The sequence below is a fragment of the Pogona vitticeps genome, chromosome 6 (genome assembly GCF_051106095.1).
Source record: "Pogona vitticeps strain Pit_001003342236 chromosome 6, PviZW2.1, whole genome shotgun sequence".
In the NCBI taxonomy this organism is placed as follows: domain Eukaryota; kingdom Metazoa; phylum Chordata; class Lepidosauria; order Squamata; family Agamidae; genus Pogona; species Pogona vitticeps.
In genome coordinates, this window is record NC_135788.1 from 21,453,943 (window position 1) to 21,477,198 (window position 23,256).

Below are 23,256 nucleotides of genomic sequence, written 5' to 3' on the forward strand. Positions count from 1 at the left end.
GGATATTTTAAAAAACATGTTTAATAACAGTGCAACAAACAACATTCCTGTTGCTTCTCCTTAATAAGCCTGTTACAATAGAAACAGTGTCTTACCGCGTTTTATTTGGCAAACCCAGTTTAACAAATAGTTACATGGATAATATGGCCATTGCGCAAAAATGATGCTCAGTACTCTGCACTTATAGTAATGTATCGATGATGGCCTCCGAATCCTCTTATTTTCAAAGTCCACCTGTAGTAGGAACAAAGTTTTCTTACCGTTGTCTTCAAAATAACATCAGTACTAATATATATTAGTATTTATTTATATATCTGAAGATATTCAGAAGAGAGACAGATCATGAATAGTCTAGGGCTTATAAATAATGGTTTGTTTGTGCTTGTTTCCACAGCCCTTTTTTGGGGGAAGTAAACAACGTGACCTAAGTCTTGTTGTCATGAGTCCAAGCTGTAGTAGACTCCTTGGCTGAAATCCTGTTGTTTTGCATAGTAAGATGCACTACAGTAGGCACCTTGAAAGCTAGACAGTAATAAAGGCTGACAGGAAAAAAAATATGATTCATTTGAAATACAGTGCTGGAGGGACAGCTTGGTGGATATCCTGGTCTGCCAGAAAGACAAGCAAATAGGTCGCAGTGGAAGATGAGCACGAACCAATCTATGACTTTAAAGTTTGTTTGGTGGCTCCCATTTTGCCCAAAACAAACAAAGCATTGAACTTTTTTTTTCACCCAGCCCTTCATTTTTCTTTGGCCTGCTCTTCCCCTGCCCCTGCCCCTGCCTCCTCCTCCACTGCTGCTGCCATCTTCAGATACAACAGCCTGGCGTCACTTCTGGGAGCCAGGCTGTCTGTCTGTGCATGGGCTGGCCACTATATCTGGAAGCAGCAGAGGAGGAAGAGAAAGTGGCAGCAGGCACAGGCAGGGAGGCAACAGGGGCAGGAGCTGGGGATGTTAGATTCCCTTCCCCGCAGGCACAGACCCCCAAAAAGTAAATCATGAACCAGTTCATTTTTTCCTGGGGTTTGGGAGAGGTTTCTGGGTAGCTATGAACCACTAACCACTCCGATTCATCATTTTTCTAGTTTGCGCCCATCTCCAATCATAGAGCAAATCAAGCCTGAAGTATTTCTGAAGGCAAAAATATTTAAACTGAAGCTCTTTTACTTTGGACACATCATGAAGAGGCAGGATTCTCTAGCAAATACAATAATGCTGGGAAAAGTTGAAGGCAACCAGAAAAGAGGAAGACAAAATAAGAGATGGAACAAGTCCCTAAAGAACACCCAAAGGCTTGAATTTACAAGAACTGAGGACTGGGCATTTTGGAGATCACTCATCCATAGGGTAGCCATAAATTGGAGGCAATTTGACGGCACATAACAATAACAACAAAGCCAATTGAATCAGTGGGGATTTGGTGAGTTAACTCCATTGATTCTAAAGGGCGTAGTCTGGCTGCACAACTAGGGTAGGCTCATTTGAATCAGTGGAACTTACAGAGGAGTTGATTTGTCAAATCCCCAATGATTCAGTGAACTTACTCTGCTGCATCTTACTACACTAAGCTATAGGATTTCAGCCACTGAATCAGTTGTTGAATGTTTGGTCTACACCCCTGATGTAGCTGGGCTACTTGACTTGAACGTAGTAATTAGTTTAGGTCGGCATGTGAGAGATAAATGTTCAGATATGTAGAAGTAAGGTGATATTTATATAGTGGATAAATAATAAATAACCAACCAACAAATAATCAACAAAGGGCACATGGTCCAGGCAATCCAGTAGTTCATTGGGGTTTACTTGTGTGTAAATTGCAATGTATACTACACATATATTGCACTGTATAAGAATACACTGCATTTCAGAATCCAGTTGGAGAACAGTCAAGGGCAATCACGCAGCAATTTCACCTTCCTACACTTTCATGTGATTGACAAAGCAACCGGCTGTATGCCCAATTTTTCAGTCACTGCAAGATTAAGTGTCTGAAGATAGGCCTGCAGTAGTTGGATGGGGGAATGTTCCACAATAACATAAGCAAACAGAATTCTGGTCACTAAATCTGCTAAAAATCAAAACATTAAAAACGAGGAGGAAGGATTTACATACATATCTTCACATATATCATTTGGTAATGTGATGACAACAACAAAAAAAGTGTGCTGCTTGTATACAGCCCCATAGTGCTTAAATCTCTCTTGTTCTCTCTGAGTGGTTTACAATTTGATTATGCAGGCTACACATTGCCACCAGCCCCATAAAGTGTGGCCCATGTTTATTCCATAATAATTGCCTCTTGTCTTTATTCCATGGTATGGGGGGATAATGCTAGCAGACAACTTCATGCCCCCATCTTCTAAGCCAACATTCATATTGCTGGTTTAGTAAAAATAATGTTTTTTTTAAAAAAACAAAACAAAACAGCATTAACAAATTACTTACAGGAGATCCATCACTCCAACGAAATCCTTCACCGGGGTCCAAAGCGTTTAAGCCCATCCAGCAATCTTTTTGAAGTTTCCTGAAATATAATATACAGTTACATAGATTAGAGATGGGGATGAAGCCCTAAAATGGCGCTTCTTCTTGATTCGTGGGTCATCTGACGAGCCACAACCCACGAATTGCCCTCTAATGACCTGATGAACCACAAATTAGTTTGTCAAGTCATTTTAAAAGCCCCAGCCCTCACAGCCTTACTATGCGGAGCAGTCGTTTGCAAAGACAGTGGGGCTGGATAATTATTTTGATCTCGCTTTGATTCCTTCCCTCTTCCTATGCTGTGAGGGCATAGGCAGCGGAAAGCGGGGAATTTGGAAGTGGGGATTTCCGCTGTCTTTGCAAAGACAGCGGGAAGAATTCCTTTGGTCAGGCTTTCCCTGTGTATGTTGCAGGGGTATAGAAACACAGGGGAACGTGACCAAAGTGATCCACCCATTTTTTAAACAAATGGGTGGGATTTCCTTTGGGCAACTTTAGGAAGCTGCCCAAAGAGAAAACCCCTCTCTGCATATGCCCCTGAGAAACAGCTGATTCCCAGGGACATAAGCAGATAGGGATAGACGCAGGGATGAATATAAAAGGGTTATATTCATTGCTTTGTATTAATTGGGGTTTCTGGACCCCAAGAATATAAAGCAACAAATATCTGATGAATCAGGGATATTCGTTGAATATCCCTGATTCGTTTTTATATTCATCCCCATGTCTAACACAGATATAAGAAGGTATGGAAGTGGAGTGTGCATCTTGTGATATTTAGAATGTTAAAAGGGACAGGCTCCTGGACATTCTTGGCAATGTGGAGGTGAAATTTCAGGCATCATGCTAAATACCTGGTTCTTTGGGCATAAACAGTTTTCAGGAGACCGAGTAACATAATATGCATGTAAAAGCTTGCTGGCTATGTCCTAGTGCTAATTCCAACTAGAGTGGACCTATTTCCAGACACCCCCCCTTCTGCAAACTGGAAAATGTTGGAAAACAGGAGCCTTGATACGCCTAATGATTTTCCAGGAATAGTGATTCTATTCTAAAGCAAGGCATTTGTCATTATTTTAATAGAAAATTGTGTTTTACATCTTTTTGGAAGCTAAAAGTGCACTTCCAAAATCTTTCAGATACTGTATGGCCATCCCAGATCTACACCTTGGATGAGAACAGCTTATGATCTGGAGATAATGTAAAAGAGAAAATATTTTGTGAAACTCACCATTTTTCTAGAAAAGTCTGCTCTTCTTGACTATGGATAGATATCAGATCACCTCCAATTTCTCTACAGAAGTCTCGTGCTTCAAACCAAGTTTTCTTTTGGTATTTTTCCTCAGTAAATGCCTTAATACATAAAAACATGTTTTATCAAACATATTACCCTCTATATACCTTATTTATTATATCATGCTCTGGAGTTGGACTTATTTCCTTCTTTGTTCCTTCTTAGCTCACAACCCTTTCTGTAACAAACTCTAAAAATGTGTATATTTTTTACAAAATGATGCCACTGGAAAGCATTTCGATTACTTTGAAATAGTATAGAAATACCAAGAAACAGAAACATATTTTCTCTATGAAGTCAGTTTCTTCAGGGTTCCTACATTAGATTAAAGTAATCTTACATCTGTTTTAAAGAATTGCACTAAAAATCAAGGATACAAGGCAGTGTTAAAAAGATTCATGAAACAGTTCCATGTTAAAGCCAAAGAACTATAGTAAAAAAAAATTGCATACTTGCATATATTTCTTTGAAAAGCTATCATGGAATAATAATTTTTAAAGGAGTTATGGTTGAGTCATCAGCCCTAGGCAGGATTTAGCTTAGAGTGACAAGTTGACATGTAAGAAGACACACTTGCGTTACCTCTGCTATCACTTTGAACACATGAAAGTGACATCTCTGAAGAACAGAGATCAGGCTGTCATTGAAGGCTTTCCACATGAGCCAGAACACGAGGATATCAAGATTTCAGCTCACATGGGGAAACATCACATGTACAACAGTTTCCTGTTATTGTGCAGCATCGTAGCCAAATAATTTATATTGATGCATGCCCTGTGTGGTTTATTTCTCTGACTACGAATGAAACTAAAAACCACAACAGCAGACACTCAGATATCTTGATAGTATCACTGATATACAAAAGACATTTCTACATTGAATGTGAACTGGACTTGGGTGTATCCTCAATCAAACTGCGCTTTTTAAAGCTGGTGCTGGGGCTTTCCAAGGCAAGTAGCCCTGCTCTCATAGTGACCAGAACTGAATGTGCTGACCACATAAAGCTTTGTTAGGGCTTCAGACTTCTGAAGGAAGACAGACAATCTGGCTGAAAATAAAAGGGGGAATCTCTTAGAGATGGACATGAACCGATTTGTCCCAGTTTGTCCCAGTTCGTAAAGGTGGCAGCAGAAGTGCTGCTGCTCCCCTCCCGCACCTCCTCAGCTGATCAACCACTCACCAGGCCCAGTTTGATTGCTTTTCCCACCACCTCAGCTAATCTCCCAGTCACAAGCAAGAGCACAGACTTCTCTGCCCCACTCTTTTCTCTGAGTGGGAGATCAGCCAAGAGAGCTGAAAACAGAAAAATTGAGCTGTTGCTGGAACTGGAAGATCAGTTGAAGAGGTGCAGGAAGCTATTACGCTGGGCCTGGCGAGGGGCTGGTTGAGCCAGAGGAGGAGGGGGAGGGGAGCAGCAGCACCTGTGCTATCACTTTGATGAACCAGTTTGTGCCCATCTCTACTCATGATTTTGTTTCCCTGAAAATGCTCCAGATGGGTAGTTTGGAGGAGGTACAGAATGGAACTGAGTGACCAACGTCTCCGACTTCTATTAATTGGCCATTTGGCCAAGGACTTTAAAGATTTCATGCTGGCGGCACCTCTGTGCATTTGCATTCAAATTGCTCAGGAAAGAAAACGAAAGGGAAGAAAAGTACTCTCTCCTCCTAAAAAAATATCTTTTACATAAAATATTGCATCTGTTGTTCTGAAATTTGACATGTTGCTCATTCAGGGCTGCTATATGCTGCTGCCTGCCTTTGGAAATCGGAAGCTCTGAGAAAACTTTGTGTAGGGAACAATTTAAAAAAAAATGGCAAAAAAAATCGCATCCTTTTTTGGAATAAACTCAAAAGGCAGCAGCTGCTCTTGCGCAAAAATCCCTGCATTTATTTATCTGAAACTTTCAACCTTGATGAAGAGGCAGCTTTGGTAGAAGGTGGAACTCTCCATACCTCTTTGTCTCAAATCTGGCCGACCAAAAAGGCTACTATACATGCAAAACTGATCAAATTTACAAATAGAAAACACATTAAAATTTCTCTTCATAGTCAGTGGGGTGCGTGAACCTTTGGTTTTTCTGAATCTTTACTCAGTCCGATGAAAAAAAACCTCCTAACAGGTCCATCCCAAATTTTCTCTGCCACACTTCTAAATCAAGGTCTTGTAGTTTGTGTATATTTCTAATTTCTCCACCTTTTGCTTCATTATTTAAATCTAGAAATATGTTGATTCAAAATACTTTGTACTTACTTTGAAGCACACATGTCTGGTTGTACTTGCAGACCATCCCCTGGGGCATGGGGGTGGAGTTGGTGTGGTTAGAACAGGTGGAGGAATTACACCTTCTGCCCTGTGTCTGCAGAGGAAAGCTGCTTTCTCTTTACAATTCAGAACATCCCATAATCCAGCTGCAATTCCTGTTCTCATGGCAACACAGCCAGAATGTTGTCCTTTTTGAAAACAAGACAACTTGTGACAGTGAATTTGCCTTCATGCACAGATACAATAGAACCCTTTGCACGATGAAATATTATTCCTGGCAAACCCCGGGAATACATACCAGGCATTTCTGTATTCCAGTGGGTGAACAAGACCTTTTCTCCATTAGTCCAGTTGAAAGTCCCTGGTTTTGCGACATCTGATAGGCCAATCCAGAAATATTTTTCAGAACGCAGTCCAACTAGACTGGTCAAGTAGGCTTGTTCATATCTATGGGTAGAAAGTGACAAGAAAACATTCAAACGAGAGGACTTTTCCTTACATTTTAGAATTTCTGATAACAATTGATGACTTATCACAAGATAATCCATATCTAGTCACCATTTAAGGCCTGGTAGTTCTAGTGGAACTCAGTGATAAATGACAATATCTAAGTTTACATGTCACCTGTCAATAACCAAAGCACACTATACACAGTGTATAATAAGTCAACACAAATTGACTTGACACCTATCACAGTTGTGTTAGAACTACAAAACAAGAACAAATGCATAATACCAGCAACTACACATCAAATCCCATGTGGAACACAGATAAAATGTGGAGCTTATTGTTACAGATTCAAGTCATTCCAGAAAGCATTTATCTATTTTAGAAAGTCTATAAAGCCAAGGAGCATCAGAAAATTAATGACAAAGAATTTAAATCCTTGTAAAGTAGAGGATTGGCAATGTTATGACATTCAAAGAAATACACTGATTAAAATCCTGTTGAGCAGCCCTGCTTGCACAATGGGCATGGTGTCATTCTCAGCACCAAAAGGCTTCCTTTTTCGATTTTGGGGTGCATGATGCTTAATTCCTTTGCATACTGTATGAGCCACATGCACTACCTCCATCACAAAGGAAGCCAAAGAAGTCTGCTGCTGGTATTGATGTCCTTTCCATGGCACTGGCAGAGCCGTACTGAAGGATTTCAGCCATTGCAGCTATCATTATTTTTAAATTCTTATCTTTTGCTCTTTTCCTCTTGATTTCAGGAAGATCTTTCCGATACCTGTCCTCCACAGAAGTCAGAGATCCCTTGTTGGCTTCGCAGAATGTGTTTGCTTCTGAAAATGTTGCAGATGTCTGCCCAATTAAATAACAGTAAAAACCATGCCTTTTCCAGCCCTGTCAATACAAAAGAACCGGCAGCCACAGTTACTACAATATTAATGTCATGTGACATATCAGTTTCATTTAATTCATTTAACAATCATGACAATTCAAGAGAAAGTTGCCTTAAAATGTACCCCATGATGAAATAAATGCCACATTTCTTTTATCGCCAGATGACTTCCAAGGCTCTCCATCAGATTATGCAGCAATGTAGTCATAACACAAATCTCCCTCACTATAACTTGAAGGATAGGATGCTTGTTTGTGACCTCACATCTTGGGAATGAAGCAGGACTTTGTGCAATGAAGAGGATCATTTACTGGCCATGTTGAGTGTTTCTAAGAGTCTGAACCAGTGGGATTGGGTATCAATCTATTGGTGAGTGTTACACTAATAAACTGCAACACGTCCAGGCTTATTACTTCTCTTCCTTTCTTTTTGAAAGCCTAAACCTTCTCTTACTAGAGGGAATCATTGTCCTCTTTTTTTTCTTACAGACATCCTCATGCCCTACCCCAGCATGGGGGAAGTAGAAAACAGTGTTTCTCATCCCAAGTTCCAAAACAGCTGTTGATGCCTCTGCTTTAATGTAAGAATTACCTGTGCCAAGCCATTGGTTCATTCACTACCAGACGCTTCACTCTAGACTTACTTTTTGGCATGTTGGATCAACTGTTTCAGCTTCTTCCGGAAGAAATGCCAAAGGTTCTCTTTTACAAATGTAACCAAGTTCCTCTTCACAGGAATAATCGGCCCAATATCCATTCTAGACATGGGAATGTAAAGAAATCTTATATCTCAGGCAAAATAATTCATTACATTAAGTCTCTTAAATGTTGATGCCTTTTATTCCAATGGAAAGCATTCTTTTTCTGCACAAGTTGGACAGTTTCACAAAATGTCTATTAAGCCTGCACTTTCCTGAAATTTATATCCTCCATAAAGATGTGTGCCAAAATTGCCAGGTTGCTACCAATAATTAAAGAAATTTCTCTGTAACCATGGGAAGTAGCAAAGGGCTATGCTACTGAAGTCTCACCATGAAGGACTGAGAACATTATTCAGCATCTCATGTGATTCCTCAGAAGCCTTTCCCACCTGAGCACTGATCCATAACTGAGGAATCTCCTTTTTCATAAAAGAGGGTACAAGGGAAATACATCTCTAGTAGACATAGCACTGATTCCTTCTGTTTACCTCTCCATTCATGACAACACAATCTTCTTGCACATTATTGATGTGTGTAGGTTCTCCTCGCTGCCACTTGGTAAATCTCACTCTACTGCCATCACTCCATTCAAAATACATTGGGCTCTTCTGGTCATTCAGTCCTATCCACAGGATATCTGTTGTTTCTATGAAGACAAAGGCATGTTGCTATTTGACCCCAGACTTAATTCAGAAGAGCCTGTATATTGGTCGGGAAATACAATTTGCCTTAACATGCGGTCTAACTCTTAGTATCGGAAGGCTCCAAGTGTTGAACGGGATCCTCCAGAACATCGCTCTGTGGTATGCACATTGGGAAGTAGGAAAAATTCATAGAAATAACTCATTATACATGTTCATGCATAGCTCTAAGGCAGAAAAATGTCAATGATGAAGAAAATAATCTAAAAGTGGTGGACATTTGAACGGCTCTGAAAGCACATTTTGTCTTCAGTGTCTGAGTTGCTTGTGCCTCATTCTGGCTAGAAATTATTGACATTACGACAGAAAGTGTCCTCCCCTTGTTATGCCTTCTGCCACCAAAAAGGACATCAGAAAAATAAGCCCATGATGTTTTTTTAATCTCAGGTCCATGCAGCTTTCTGGATATACTTACTGTAGTCAAGCTGAGAAATGGCAAAGCTGTATTCTTCAATGTTGTGTATACTAATTAAATCCCCACCTAACCTTCGACAGGCTGAGAGTGCACCTTTCCATGTCTTGGGGTTTCTGCTGAGATGGTAACAGTGCTGGGCATATGCAACCCAGCCATCCGGACATTTAATGGGCTTCAAGCCATCTGAAATGAGAACAATAACTTTTAAAACAGCTAACATTAAAACATATTAAAAATCCCTAGTGTGACCTAATCATGCAATTGACCATATTCAAGATTTTAGCAGGAATTCTAAAAGAATTCAGCTAAGGCAATTCTGACAATGAGATCTGAGTAAAGAGGATAGGTTTACATGGCACGTTTCTCTAATAAGAGCCATGAAAATTATAACAAGTCTTGCAATACAGTTAATTATTTACAGATCAGGCAAGTTCTAAAATAAACACCTTCATTTTAAATATATGTATTTTAATTGTTGTATGCCACCTGTCTCTCTTTATTTGGAGAAAGGAGGAATATAAATAAATGTATACATGCATACATGCATACATGCATACACGCATACACGCATACACGCATACGCGCATACGCGCATACACACATACACACATACACACATACACACATACACACATACACACACACACACACACATACATACATACATACATACATACATACATACATACATACATACATACATACATACATACATACATACATACATACAGTATCATCTGGATAACCATAATCAAACTGATGACTGTTCTTTTTATCTATCTATCTATCTATCTATCTATCTATCTATCTATCTATCTATCTATCTATCTATCTATCTATCTATCTATCTATCTATCTATCTATCTATCTATCTATCTATCTATCTATCTATCTACCTATCTACCTACCTACCTACCTACCTACCTACCTACCTACCTACCTACCTACCTACCTACCTACCTACCTATCTATCTATCTAAATACAAATACAAATACACCCTGTACGCTGTTTTTGCAGGACTGCAGTCTTAAATGCAGATCATGGAAGCTTATGAAAGCTTGAAGCGACATGAGAGAGATAGGGGTTGAGTTCTATATTGGCAGGCACTATAAGGAATTATTTAAGTAGTTCTGCCATTGGCAAGATATGCTCAGACGAGATATCTCAGGTATTGCCAAGGTAAAGGTAAAGGCAGGAGCTGGGACAAGTGACGGGAGCTCACTCCGTCATGTGGATTCGATCTTACGACTGCTTGGTCTTCTGACCCTGCAGCACAGGCTTCTGCGGTTTAGCCCACTGCACCACCACGTCCCCCAAGGTATTGCCAAAGTTACTTCAATTGTGCATACTGCTCATAATATCAGAACTGACATATGTATATATACATACATGTGTGTGTATGTATGTATATATGTATATATGTTTATATGTATATGTATATAAATGTATATATGTGTGTACACACACACACACACACACACACACACACACACACGTCAGTTCTGTATATTGGAACTCTCCTCAACATGACTAAAGTGAAGCTACCACATTTCAGATATAGCATGAGAAGACAAGCTTCACTGGAGAAGACAAGAATGCTGGGGAAAGCTTTTATGATGTGGATTGACTCAATAAAGCAAATTTCCACCTTGACTTTGCAAGACCTGAGCAGGGCTGTCAATGATAAGACCTTCTGAAAGTCATCAATTATAGGATTACCATTAAACTGGAAGTGAGTGGATGAAACATATAACAATATTCTTTTAATGTGATACAAAGTTTATATATTGGTAAACATCATTCCAGGATATCATTTTTTCATATAACGCTCTAACCTGTGGGAATAACAGGCTCATCTAGTGAAGAGTTTTCTTTTTTGCAAATGTACCCAAATTTCTGGTCACACATATTATTCCTCCATCTGCCGTTCTTAGACTGCATTGATCCACAGATTTTAGCTGTTTCCAGAGATGGGCTACCTTTAAAAAACAAAATGGAAAGACATGTTTGGCTAATGTTTCAACATAAAATAAGCCAGGATTGTTTTTTCTTCTTGTTCTTCAGTTCTGTTTCAAGATGAAACTGTATCACCTAGCGAAGCAGGACCAGGTGGGGTTAGTATGTAGATGAGCAGCTCTCTACCTGACAGTGGAAAATCCCCAGCTAGTGTAACTAACTTGGTCACTATGTGGACAGAATTACATGTTACGTGGCTGTTACATTTTACCTGTATATCATGTATGTTAATGTAAGAACTGGATAATTGGTATCTGGGGCTACCAAAATTGTGAATGTGTATTTCTCCACCGGTGCAACCCTGTGACTGAAGAACAGACAGTATAATGCCTCTGAAAAATGGAAAGAACTGCAAGCTAAGAAAGAGCAGATTCAAACACACACACACACACACACACACACACACACACACTTATTAAAAAGCATTTGTATTTACTTATGTGGTGATTTACTAACAGCATTTGTGTTACCACTTCTCTTCTCATGAAGACCTCCTAAACAATGCATGATGAAATCAGAATAAATGCAGATGTGTGTGTGCATGTCTCTGTGTGTATTCACATATATTCATATTCATAATATTATAACATATTATGTTTGGTACGTGAAACATCACAGTAATATAAGAAGCATCAGTTAAATTACATTTAACAATTACAAAAGTGTTCTTCTTAAAGGTGTCTTAAGCCTTACTTTAAAACCAATACCTCTAGATAGAATTCACTGAGATTTCAAATGCAGTAGGATCTCCTTATCCATGGAATCAATATCCACCGATTTACTTATCCACATATGAAAATATTAAAAATATGAAAAGAAAACCTATTTTTACATATATTACCAAAACCAGCCACTAGAGGGAGCAAGAAACAGGGCTATGAATACTTGCTATTGAAGGACACATAGCTTGGTCTCTGACGCCCTCTAACAGGCAATTCTGATAATGCATTTGATTTTTTTTTCTTTTTACCATGCTATATCCAGGGTTTTCAGTATCCAATGGATATATGGGCCCTACTCTACTGTAAATATCACTACATTCCTTCAAACAATTTGAATTTCTGATTTAATTAAGTGGTGTCACTTTTCAGCACTAAATTGTCGGGTGCACTCACCTGGTGACCAGTTTAAGTATCTTAACGGATGTCTGCTAATCCATTCCCATCCACTGTCCAAATCTAAACTGTTAAGACCAATCCAGTAGTCAGTGTCCACTCTACTTGTTAATCCTGTTGAGGAGAAGAAACCATTTAGACTGTATTATCCAGGTAAGAGTTTTGCAGTTATGAAGCTTTAAAAAAAACCTTGAACAAAAATCTCAGCCTGATGTAATTAGAATTATCAATATTTCCTCTTGTATGACTTTTGGAAATGTATGGCTTGTTTGAAAGAGAAATTTATCAGATGAAGTTTCCACACAAACACACACACCATGCTGACATAGCAAATGATCAGTTTAATTTTCCTTATATTTCATCCTTGTAATCTCTACCTACCATGGAAACTAACTTTATTAATGAAGAAAATGTCCCCATAACTGATTCCTTTAAAGGTATATTTATATTCTGTTGTACCTGTCAGGTATGTTTGCTCATGCAGCTCTTTGATGCTTAATAATTCTGCATTTTGTTGCTGACAACTTTTTCTTGCTTGGAACCATGTAAGAGCTGAATCGGAATTGATCTGGTAAAGGTCTCCTGTCCACTGGTTTCTGATCCAGAAGAATTCATCATGATCATCTACAAGAATTGACAGCATTACTCTCCAGCGGTGAGCTACTTTTGGTTCTAGATACCACTTTTGTAAAGAATGCACAAATCAGTCTCAAGAAACAAAAAGTCAGCACATTTTTCATTTATTGGTCTTCTACTCACACAATCTGCTGTTCATATTTATACATCAGGTATAGAGATCTGCTTGTGGAAACTTAACAAATGTAGGCTTTCCAGAATTAGGAACCCTGCACAATCAAAGCATTTGTTCACTTACTTACTTTCTCTATACAGTATTTCTCCCAGTGAAAGCTTACAAAACATTCACAACTTACAGTGACTTACAAAACATTTAAAAAGCAAATATTAAAACAATGTAAAATAAAATAGCAACTAGTTATTTACTAAAACCCTGACTAAAAGGAAAGGTTTTTGCCTCCTAGAGTAAAGAAAATAAGGATGGGGGCAAGGTGCCCCATGGAGAGATGTCCCACAGCCTCTCTACAGCCACCCAAGAGAGGCAATTAAAAAATTACTTCTCCCTTCTCCTTAAAAAAGAGCCAAGGCTGGTTACATCATTAAAAGACTATATTTAAAGCCATAAACAGCAAATATACAAATACTAAAAAGGATCAATCCACAGCAAATAATAAATAAATAAATAAATAAGTAAGTAAGTAAGTAAGTAAGTAAATAAATAAGTAAGTAAGTAAGTAAGTAAATAAATAAATAAATAAATAAATAAATAAATAAATAAATAAAAACAGTATACAAAGGCAATACCAAAAAACACATTCAAAACAACAAGGTAGAGCAACCCATTCAAAAACCCAACACAGGCAGCCAATGACTGAGGGAAAGCCTGCCTGAAGAGAATGGTCTTCACCTGTTCTCTCCAAGCATGCTTGTGAGGGCAATTGGATTGAGGAATAGGCCTCCCTCGGGATCTTACAAATGATGGAGGCTCATACAGGAAGGTATGGGCCTTGAGAGAGGTTGTACCCAAATCATTGTGGTGCTTTTTTTTTATAAGCCAGAAGCAGCATATGGTGAAGCTGATAGAACAAGGAATCTCTCTTCTCCCTCCAGTCAGGAGCCCAGCTGCCTTCCCTTGAACCGCCTGAACTTTCCGAAGGCAGCTCCACATGCACCACGGAACAATCATTCAAAGGGAATTGTTTAATTATTATATTGAATTAGAGCAGGAAGCACCAGGCTCCCATGTCCTGGGGAAAGCCCAGTGCCTAGGCTTTTTTGCCCGCAGCCATGTGCACCTACTAATGCACCCACCCCAGTGGAAGCTGTTCGTTAACACATGTGGGCATCTTAGAAATACACAAGTAAAGAACGCTTAGACCACTGCAGGTGAACTTTCAGTTTGTTAGCCTGATTCTACCAGCAAAGTTTCCCTCTGTTGAAATCCTCACATTGTTTCATCAACCCCTATAAACCCTGGCAGTGGCCCTGGACTTAGAAACACTTGTGTCACATGAGTTGTAGGTGTTGTGTATGCGGGATGAAATGCTTAGCAGAAATCAGGGCAGTCATTTGCCTGGGTTGCACACAGTTTGGTTTATTGCAAAGCCACCATTTCTGAAGTCTTTAAGGAATAACATTATTTTTGATGTCTTTCTGTCTTTCTTTATGAGTTTGCAATGGGGAGGCATCCAGGGTCATATGCTGACCTCACCCCATGCTTTTCACACCTCACACCCTACTTTTTTATACCCGCTAGAAAACATACAAACCTCTAAACATCACAGAAGCTTCCTTATAATTACTATCCATGTCTAGATTTTGTCACTGAACACATTTATTTTTTTCCCTCAGAGAAGGCCATCTCAACTCTCAGTCTGCATTCTCCTCTCAGAGTTGTTGGTTACCATGACAGCCAGAGCTAAACAGAGGCTAACATTTGGTTGCCTGCAGTTATTTGCAAACTTTTTTTTGATCTTATTAATTGGGATTCAATGCTTTAAGCACTAAATAAAATGTTTCCAGTATTTTTTTATATCACTATGTTTTGGCGTGAAAGCTGAATAATGAAGAAAGCTGACAGGAAAAAAAAATTGTTTGAGATGTGGTACTGGAGTACAGCTTTGTAGACACCCTGGATTGCCAGAAAAACAAATAAGTGGGTCTTAGATGAAATCAAGCCTGAACTATCTCTGAAGGCAAAAATGTTCAAACTGCGGCTCTCTTACTTTGGGCACATCATGAAAAAGCAGGATTCTTTGGCTAAGACAATAATGCTGGGAAAGGTTGAAGGCAGCAGGAAAAGAGAAAGACAAACTGAATCCCTTAAAAAGCCATAGAGCTAAACAGGACAGTTGAGGACACGAGATTTTGGAGTTTGCTCTTTCATAGGGTCACCATATGTTACAGATGACTTGCCAGCATGTAACAACATTAAGAGACAGGATGGGAAAAGATTGGTACTGGGGCCACATATAGCCCTCCAGCCTTTTGTGTGGTCCCTGGCTCCTCCAGACTCCTCCAGCAAAAAAGTGAATTGTCATTCCTTTAAAGAGTGATTTGCACAAAATATTATACCACTGAAATCTTGTCAACCTTACACTTTTACTACACCCCTTAACGGCTGGAAGCCATCCCTTACAGAATGACCTGACTCATGGTGTATCTACACTACACAGTTGTAAAGGTTTTGTGTCACTTTAATAGCAGTGCCTCCATAATGCAGAATCATGGGGCCTGTGGTTTGGTAAAATGCTTAAATTCTGTTCCAGAGAGTTCTAGTCTACGTAACCTCAACTAGTCCAGAAAATTCCAAGTACCTCCTCACACTACAGATACCAAGATCCCATAAGATCAAGCCGTGATCAAATGGCTGTAGTTGTGCAGTATAAACGCAATCTATGTTGTTACTCTCATAAGCTCTGTTATGAGATCTCAGCATGAGTCCTACATTGTGTTATATTTGTGGAAGGGAAGCCATGTGACAAGAGGAACAAGGTGCAAAAGTTGTTCTCCACTTTAGAAATGCATATGAAAAGCCAAGCATCAAGCACTTACTTAAACTTTCCAAACAATTTACCTTTCACTGGACAATATCCAGTTAAAGAATCTCTATTCACATCGGCTGTCGTTCCACACCAGAGTCGTGCATTTTCGTCATCATCACTGATGCATTTGGCATGCCATTGATTCATATACTTGAATGGGAATACGCAGGGGGCTCCAAAGGAATTGCCTTCTATAGTGAAAAGAGCTAAAGGGGAAATTAAATGAACAGTAGATTAGGCTGGAATAACTCTGAAGAGGCCTGACATGAGAACAGATGAAATATGCATAAATGAGAAATGATACAGACAGCTCCTAATCCAGAGCCCTGTGTAGTTTGTTGTACATATGTTCTCTCTCTTTCAAATTAATATGTGAGGCTGTTAGTGTTTGATTCTGAAACACTTCCCTGTTAGGACTAACAGCAGATGTTGAGAATGCATTTTTTGACAGAACTGAGATGGAGAGGGGGGAAATGTACATTTCTCATACCACACACTGTGTTTTCTATACAAATGGAGTGCCCCCTGCTTGCTATTAAGTTTGGGGCTTTTTACCAACGTGATCTGAAGCATGAGATTGAGCATAGTCTGAAAAGGCAGGGAATTCAACACTGCTGAAGCTGAGAGACGATGTAATCTAAACCAGTGGTTCTTAACCTTTGTTACTTGGATGCTTTTGAACTGCAACTCCCAGAAACCCCAGTCAGGACAGCTGGTGGTGAAGGCTTCTGGGAGTTGCAGTCCAAAACTCCTGAGTAACCCAAGGTTAAGAACCAGTGATCTAAACAAAGAGCAATCTCAGTCTCCAAATTTACCTTCATATCCCTTTGAACACAAGCCATCACTTGTTCCATAGATTTTCCAAGTACTCTTTGTGGAGGACGCTTTCGATATTATTACGTTGCCCTTCTGATCATCAGCAGGATGTAAAAACAGATCTTCTTCTTCTTCTGTAAGGGCCAGATGGGTCTCATTTCTGCACGTCCATTTCTGAAGACCACTGGTCTCATTACAAGGAGAGAGAGTGACTGGCACCTGGTTTCCTTTTGAAGGTACTGCCAGGCACAATTTCACTGCCATATTCAATATTTGGTAATCAGAAACCCACTTAAAATTTTGCCACTCGTTATCCTTATTACATTTCTCCAGGCTGAGGGAGCGAGATTGTTGAAGGTGTAGACAAAGTCCAAGGTTTTTATTGTATATCAGAAAACTGTCATTATCTGTAAAACAAAGAAGGAAAAAGAAAAGTAACATTTTATCTCTGTTCCATAGTAGCTTTCAACATGGTGGTCACTGGTAGGATGTCACCTAGGAGTCACCATAATCTGACTCTCAATAATTCTGAAAAGTAGAATGAAGAAATTGCCTAGTTAATTCTATAATTCTATTTCCGGGCACATTTCAAAGTGCTGGTTCTAAATTAAATGGCTTGGGTCCAAGCTATCTCAAGGGACGTGGTGGCACTGAAGGTTAAACCGCAGAAGCCTGTGCTGCAGGGTCAGAAGACCAGCAGTCGTAAGATCAAATCCATGCGATGGTGTGAGTGCCTGTCGCTTGTTCCAGCTCCCACCAACCTAGCGGTTCGAAAGCATGCAAATGCGAGTAGATAAATAGGGACCACTTCGGTGGGAAGGTAACAGCGTTCCGTGTCTAAGTCGCACTGGCCATGTGACCACGGAAGATTGTCTTCGGACAAAACGCTGGCTCTATGGCTTGGAAACAGGGATGAGCACTGCCCCCTAGAGTTGAACACGACTGGACAAAAAATTGTCAAGGGGAACCTTTACCAAGCTATCTCAAGGACTGCATCACCCTTAAGATCATCAGGTGTTGCCTTTCTCTTGGTTCTACCACTGTCACAACTGCAATTGATGAGGACAGGGGAGAGGGTCTTCTCTGTGTCTACTCCCAGACTTTGGAACTCCCTCCCACAAGAGGCCAGGCAGGCCCCATCTGCCCCTTCATCCAACAGGCAAGCATCTTTCTCTTCAGGCAAGCTTTCCCTTAGTGATTGGTTCCCTGAGTGAGGTTGTTAAACCGATTGTTGTACCTTACATCTTTGAATATGTTTTTGTTTATCATGTTGTAACATGGTGTTTGACTCTTTCTAGTATTGGTATACTTACTGTTTTTAGCTTTAAACATTGTCTAAATGGTGTAAGCCACCTTGAGTCCTTTTTAAAGAGAAAGGTGAAATAAAAATATTTTAAATAAACGACTTAATGGATCAATTTTTAAAAAAAATCAAAGGAAGATTATTTTTACGTATTATTTCTACAATAACTCTGAGGCCAAAACAGCTCTGATGTAGGAGGTCTGAGATTGAATTTTCCACTTTTAGTTCCCTGGTGCAGTGTAAAATCACCTCTACTGCTTTTAGTTTAGGTCTCAACGTATGCTTCCAAAATAGTTTATTATCACACTGGTACAGAAATACAGCTATGTAACTTAACATGTGCATAACTATAAAAATCTTGCCACCTCTATAGTTTATTTGAGAAAGAGCCCCCTTTTCACTGAAGAATAAGTGCATCGCTGGCACCAATGAAGAAGGTTGCATTTGAAATTAAGTTAGGTACTATATATGAATACTTTTGCTGGTTGGATAACTCAGTGAGGTAACTGCCCGTGGAGTCTGGTGAAAAAACAGTCTAACTAACATTCATGTTACTCTACCATTGTTATTTTAGGAGAGTGGTTTTTAGACCCTTTATAGTACAAGCTTCAATGAATACCTGGATATCAAAGACACTTTCACCACAGTGTTAAACATCCACTGATGTTCTCACTAACCAGCCATGATCTCTGTATTTGATCTCTGTATTTTGATGTCATATATAAATATGTGCCACATTATGTTTGGCAAAGTGATCTTGTTGTTGAAAGCTCACATAAAAATATAACAGTTAGTCTTTAAGATGCCACCAGTTTTTTTCTTATTTATTTGTTCTTTTATTTTATACTTTTATTGTTTTTACCTATAACAATTCTCCACTGTGCATCCCAGAAAACCCAACTTGTGTGGCCTTGGGCAAGCTGTGCAGTCTCAGGGTGTCCCAGAAGAAGGGAATGGTAAACCACTTCTGAGTACTCTACCTAGATAACCCAGAAAAAGTTTACCATAAGTTCGAATTGACTTGATGGCACACAGTTGGTATTATTAAATTATATATACGGTATTTTTCTGTGTATAAGACTCCCCCACTTTTCTAATCCAAAATTAAGAAATCTAAGTGGGGCTTTGCAAAGGGGGGGCGGGATTGAAATGCTGCAGAATAGCTTTGATCCCTGCTTTCCCCTCCACTTGTTTTTGTTCTCTCCTCAGCTTACTTCCGTGCACAAGATGACCCTCAATTTTTAGTTTAAAGATTTTAGACAAAAGTATAGTCATGTACATGGAAAAATACGGTAATTTTATTTGTTCACTGCATCTAAGGTACAAGCTTAATTTCCAAAAGAGTATTGAAAAGTAATCAGTTGACACTATATATGGCCTTAATGTTAACAGTGAAGAACTTACCTAGTATCTGAAAAGCTGGCTGAATGAGAAGCGTGAGATTTAGAAGCAAAAAGGCAGACATTGGAGACAACCAACTCTTCCACAAATGCCCCTTGAAAATATGAAAAGAAGAATCTTGAATTAGCTGCGTTTTAGGAACTCCTTCACAAATGAGTGAATCAGCATTTTCACTTCTTGGTTCAACACTGAGAAATGTATTGAAATAAGTAGAAGTCTAAGTAGCAAGAACTGCTTAGTTGTTAGTTTCTGTAGAAGGGACATATTTTAAGAGGAAATACTTGAATCAGTAATTCGTTCTCCTCAGCCTGGTAGAATTCAGCAGCTTAACAGCCATGACAATACTAGTAAACTAGAGGTGAACAACCTGTGGCTGTGCAGATTTAATTAGACCACAGTTCCCATGATACCTCACGATTCACAGTGCTAGGTAGAGCTAATGGGAATTGTAATCCAACATTGCATGGCAGGCAATGGCGTTCAATACAAGTTGTCCCTTCTTATACTAAACACTAAAGCCTTTCTTCAGGTGTTTGTCAAGTGTGTGGAGCCCACACATGATGATGAGGAGGTGCTAGTTCCACCCATATCTATTGTCACTTGCAAAACATGGAAGTGATTGTCTAAAAAGGGGAAGGCTGCCATATCCAGGTTGGCCTTCCCTGTGAGCTAGAACCCTGAGGTTCCCGATCATGTACAGAGGCTACAAGGGAAGAGGAGATATTAATTATTAATAACAATTAAATTAATTTCCATTAATTACAATTAATGATGTAACCTTTTTCTGTGTAGCTTCCGCATATGATCCAGAACACTAGAGTTTTAAGTCACATGGAGGGCCAGCCTGGATATGGCAGCTTTTCCCTCTTTAGACAGTCACTTTCATGGGTTGAAAGTGACAATAGATTTGGGTGGGACTCGCATGTTTTCCTCATCTTGTGTGGGATCTAGGTTAGCAGGTTGTCACAACACAGGCAAGTAAAATCAAGATTGCCACTGCATCACCTAATTCAGGATGTGGCAACTCAATGGAACTCCACTTTGTGCCTCCATGAAAGAGTGCTAGAGCAGCAAAAGGCACTCCATGATTTGGTACTGGGGATTTCCATTCATGCTGCACACAAAACTTCCACAGAACCCACATTATGGTGTCTTTACTGAGCAACAGACCTAATGAAAACAACCTAGAAAAGCCATCATATGGCCAAGATTAGGGACACATTGCTCTGCCTTTCCCTCAGGTTGCAGGGAAACAGGGAATGGCATACACCTGTGTGGTCTCCAAAACCACTACCACTCCTGGTGGAATCTTCAGCGGCTGCTAAAGGGATTAGTGATGGACATCCGGGGGCGTTTCAGTCTCCTGATGCACTGGATCCAATTCCTCAGGGACTGCTGCTGTAACCAATGAACTCAATTTACCAACATTGGAAGAATAGAAGGTACTCAATTTACCAACATTGGAAGAATAGAAGGCTGAGTGAACCTTAAGCCCGCTACCTGGGATTGGACCTAGAACAAGAGCAGAGTTTTGGCTGTAGTGCAACAGTTTAACCACTGCACTATAAGCTTCCTAAGCAACTAAATCTTCTGCAAATGTCCCCTGAAAATAAGAATTGGAGGGACCTGCTTTTCTTGTGCTTTGCAGCACATTTCCACTCCTTTGTAGAACATTTTCACTTCTCTGTTAAACCTTTAAAAATGTAGTTGAAATGTACAGTTCTATGTAAAAACATATGTATTTCCAATCTCTCTCTTTAAGAAAAAAAAAGTAAAAACAAGTAAAAATGTTAAGCCACGGAGGCTTACTTCCTGTTCAACAGGAAGTAAGCCTTTAAAAGGAAGAACATTGCACAAGAAAATTACATCTGGATAGTAGTAGGGTAATGGTAGCTTTATTCAAACTCAAATTTGACAGGTGCCACGCCCCCTTTTGGACCCCCAGCAGCGGAAGGGGAGGGACTTCCGGCGTCTAGGCTCGACCCAGGCCCCTTCCGGCGGAAGGGGCTGGTCGAGCGGTGACGTCGGGGGTTGTGGGGGTCACCGTGGGCCTATAGGAGTGTATTCCTAGAGTCTGGGGTCCCCCGTGACCCTAGGGTGGCCTGAGGATTGGTCCCCGAGGGGTTGTGCCACCCCCACGGCCCTATGGACCAATGGGGAGCGGTTGGAGGGGCTTGGCTAGAAAGGGCGGCCCTAGGGCATGCCCCAGCATGCCTTTAGGCCCTGCATGACGTCAGGGGTTGTGGGGATCACCGTGGGCCTATAGGTGTCTTTTCCTAGAGTCTGGGGTCCCCCGTGACCCTAGGGTAGCCTGAGGATTGGTCCCCGAGGGGTTGTGTCCCCCCACGGCCCCTGTGGACCAATGGGGAGCGGGTGGAGGGGGTTTGGCTAGAAAGGTTGGCCCTAGGGCATGCCTCAGCATGCCCTAGGCCCTGCAAGGGTGGGAAAGTCCCGGGGATTTGCAGAGAAGCTATAAACGTGGTTCGGGACCCTTCTGCGCGCTCTTGCGGCTCTTTGCAAAGGTCTTGTGGCTTTAAAGACATGGCTGACAAGGAGAACAAAGCTCCCGAGGCATGCCAAAAGCTTGCGGGAAAGCCCGGGAGGCGTTTGCGTCCCAAAGGCTACTATTATGGGCCGGTGGGATTTTCCATGCCGTTGTGTCCATTAGGAACTCCTACAAGACTAAAGGCTAGCCTTCCCAAAGATCCAGAAAAGTTAAGAAAAAAATGCAAGTCTGCAGAAGACGTATTTGTATTTACCGCAAAGCCTAAGCAGAAGCCGAAAAACACAAGAAAACCGGACTGCACACTGATGTGGGGTGATGATGAAGATGCTGAGCCTCAGTGCGTTGATGGCGAACAAGGGATAAAAAGAGATTTACAGAAGCCGCCGGGTTTTGCGGAGATTGACGATGGTGCTGAGCAGCAAATGTTGGCAGAGGCTCCAGACGAAGGCTTTGAGAGTGATAAAGAGAACCAAGTCAACCTGGTAAGACCAATTTTCTTTTTAAAAAGTCTTATTAAGGGTTCCGTTATAAGGGCTTTAAATGCCATAGTTAAGGATTTATGCTAGGGTTGGGGTGGGGGGCGGGGCGGTAAAGGGCCTTTTAAAAATGACTAAAACCTTGTTTCATTTTCAATCACAGGAGAGCTTGTTTCAAGCTCAAACTCAGGAGGGCCCTGAACATGATGGTGATGATGATGATGAGGGGCTTGAATGTGACTGTGGATATTGGGCGCACAGAAAGGCCCTGAAAGCGGCAGGTTGCATCCCTTCAAGAGAGAATACTTCCTGAATGACTATATAACCTGCAAATATATCCTGTATTGTGTGTGTGTGTGTGTGCTTCTACCTGTACCTTCTGCTGTATTGCGTGTGTTTCTACCTATGTCTTCTGTAAAAGCTAAAATGTCTGCCCTGTATTTCTACTAGCACTGAGATTTAGATGTATGCTTTACAATATTCTTGTAATATACTGTCTTTTAATAAAGAGTCTTTATTGTACCATACATTGCTCATATATGTGCTAATGGCTGAGCTGGATGCACGGGGGAAATTATTGCACAATATCTATTATACACCCTCATCAGCGGGGAGTTTTGGAGGTCTGAAGCCTCTCTTTAGGGAGGCCAAAAAACAGGTGAAAACCTTGAAACTCGGAGATGTTTCTCGATGGCTGTCCGACCAGGATGCCTATACGTTGCATAGGCCTGCTAGAATTCATTTTAAAAGAAATAAGACCGTGGTTTCCAAAATAGATGATCAATGGCAGGCAGA

At 40.4% G+C, this 23,256-nt stretch overlaps 2 protein-coding genes across 6 annotated transcripts in view; one reads left to right on the forward strand and one right to left on the reverse strand.

Annotated features, from left to right (window-relative positions):
- The window catches only part of LOC110070940 (macrophage mannose receptor 1), a 45,125-nt gene extending 25,468 nt beyond the window's left edge, over window positions 1–19,657 (reverse strand). For all 5 annotated transcript variants that reach the window (XR_013537786.1, XR_012088259.2, XM_073003094.2 and 2 more), the window contains exons 1-15: window positions 19,483–19,657; window positions 16,775–17,182; window positions 15,992–16,165; window positions 12,799–12,963; window positions 12,340–12,453; window positions 11,044–11,187; window positions 9,208–9,390; window positions 8,580–8,737; window positions 8,035–8,148; window positions 7,278–7,393; window positions 6,343–6,491; window positions 6,033–6,232; window positions 3,717–3,838; window positions 2,447–2,525; window positions 96–234 (exon numbers count right to left, since the gene is read on the reverse strand). Coding sequence is in view for 3 of the 5 variants with exons in the window: in XM_073003094.2 (XP_072859195.2) it covers window positions 96–234; window positions 2,447–2,525; window positions 3,717–3,838; window positions 6,033–6,232; window positions 6,343–6,491; window positions 7,278–7,393; window positions 8,035–8,148; window positions 8,580–8,737; window positions 9,208–9,390; window positions 11,044–11,187; window positions 12,340–12,453; window positions 12,799–12,963; window positions 15,992–16,165; window positions 16,775–17,182; window positions 19,483–19,543 (2,326 nt within the window). In the remaining 2 variants the exon portion in view is untranslated. The remainder of the gene's footprint in view (window positions 1–95; window positions 235–2,446; window positions 2,526–3,716; window positions 3,839–6,032; window positions 6,233–6,342; window positions 6,492–7,277; window positions 7,394–8,034; window positions 8,149–8,579; window positions 8,738–9,207; window positions 9,391–11,043; window positions 11,188–12,339; window positions 12,454–12,798; window positions 12,964–15,991; window positions 16,166–16,774; window positions 17,183–19,482) is intronic.
- A 1,712-nt stretch (window positions 19,658–21,369) lies between these two features.
- On the forward strand, window positions 21,370–22,988 carry LOC144583817 (uncharacterized). Its single transcript, XM_078378670.1, has 2 exons — window positions 21,370–22,467; window positions 22,625–22,988. Exons 1-2 carry the CDS (start codon window positions 22,021–22,023, stop codon window positions 22,772–22,774), a joined length of 597 nt encoding a protein of 198 aa, XP_078234796.1. The 5' UTR covers window positions 21,370–22,020; the 3' UTR covers window positions 22,775–22,988.
- The last annotated feature ends 268 nt before the right edge of the window (window positions 22,989–23,256 follow it).

Coding starts and splice junctions, on each gene's coding strand:
- LOC144583817 (XM_078378670.1), top strand. CDS start 22,021: ATGGCTGACAAGGAGAACAAAGCTCCCGAGGCATGCCAAAAGCTTGCG. Junction 22,468..22,624: donor AAGAGAACCAAGTCAACCTG/GTAAGACCAATT, acceptor TTTCAATCACAG/GAGAGCTTGTTTCAAGCTCA.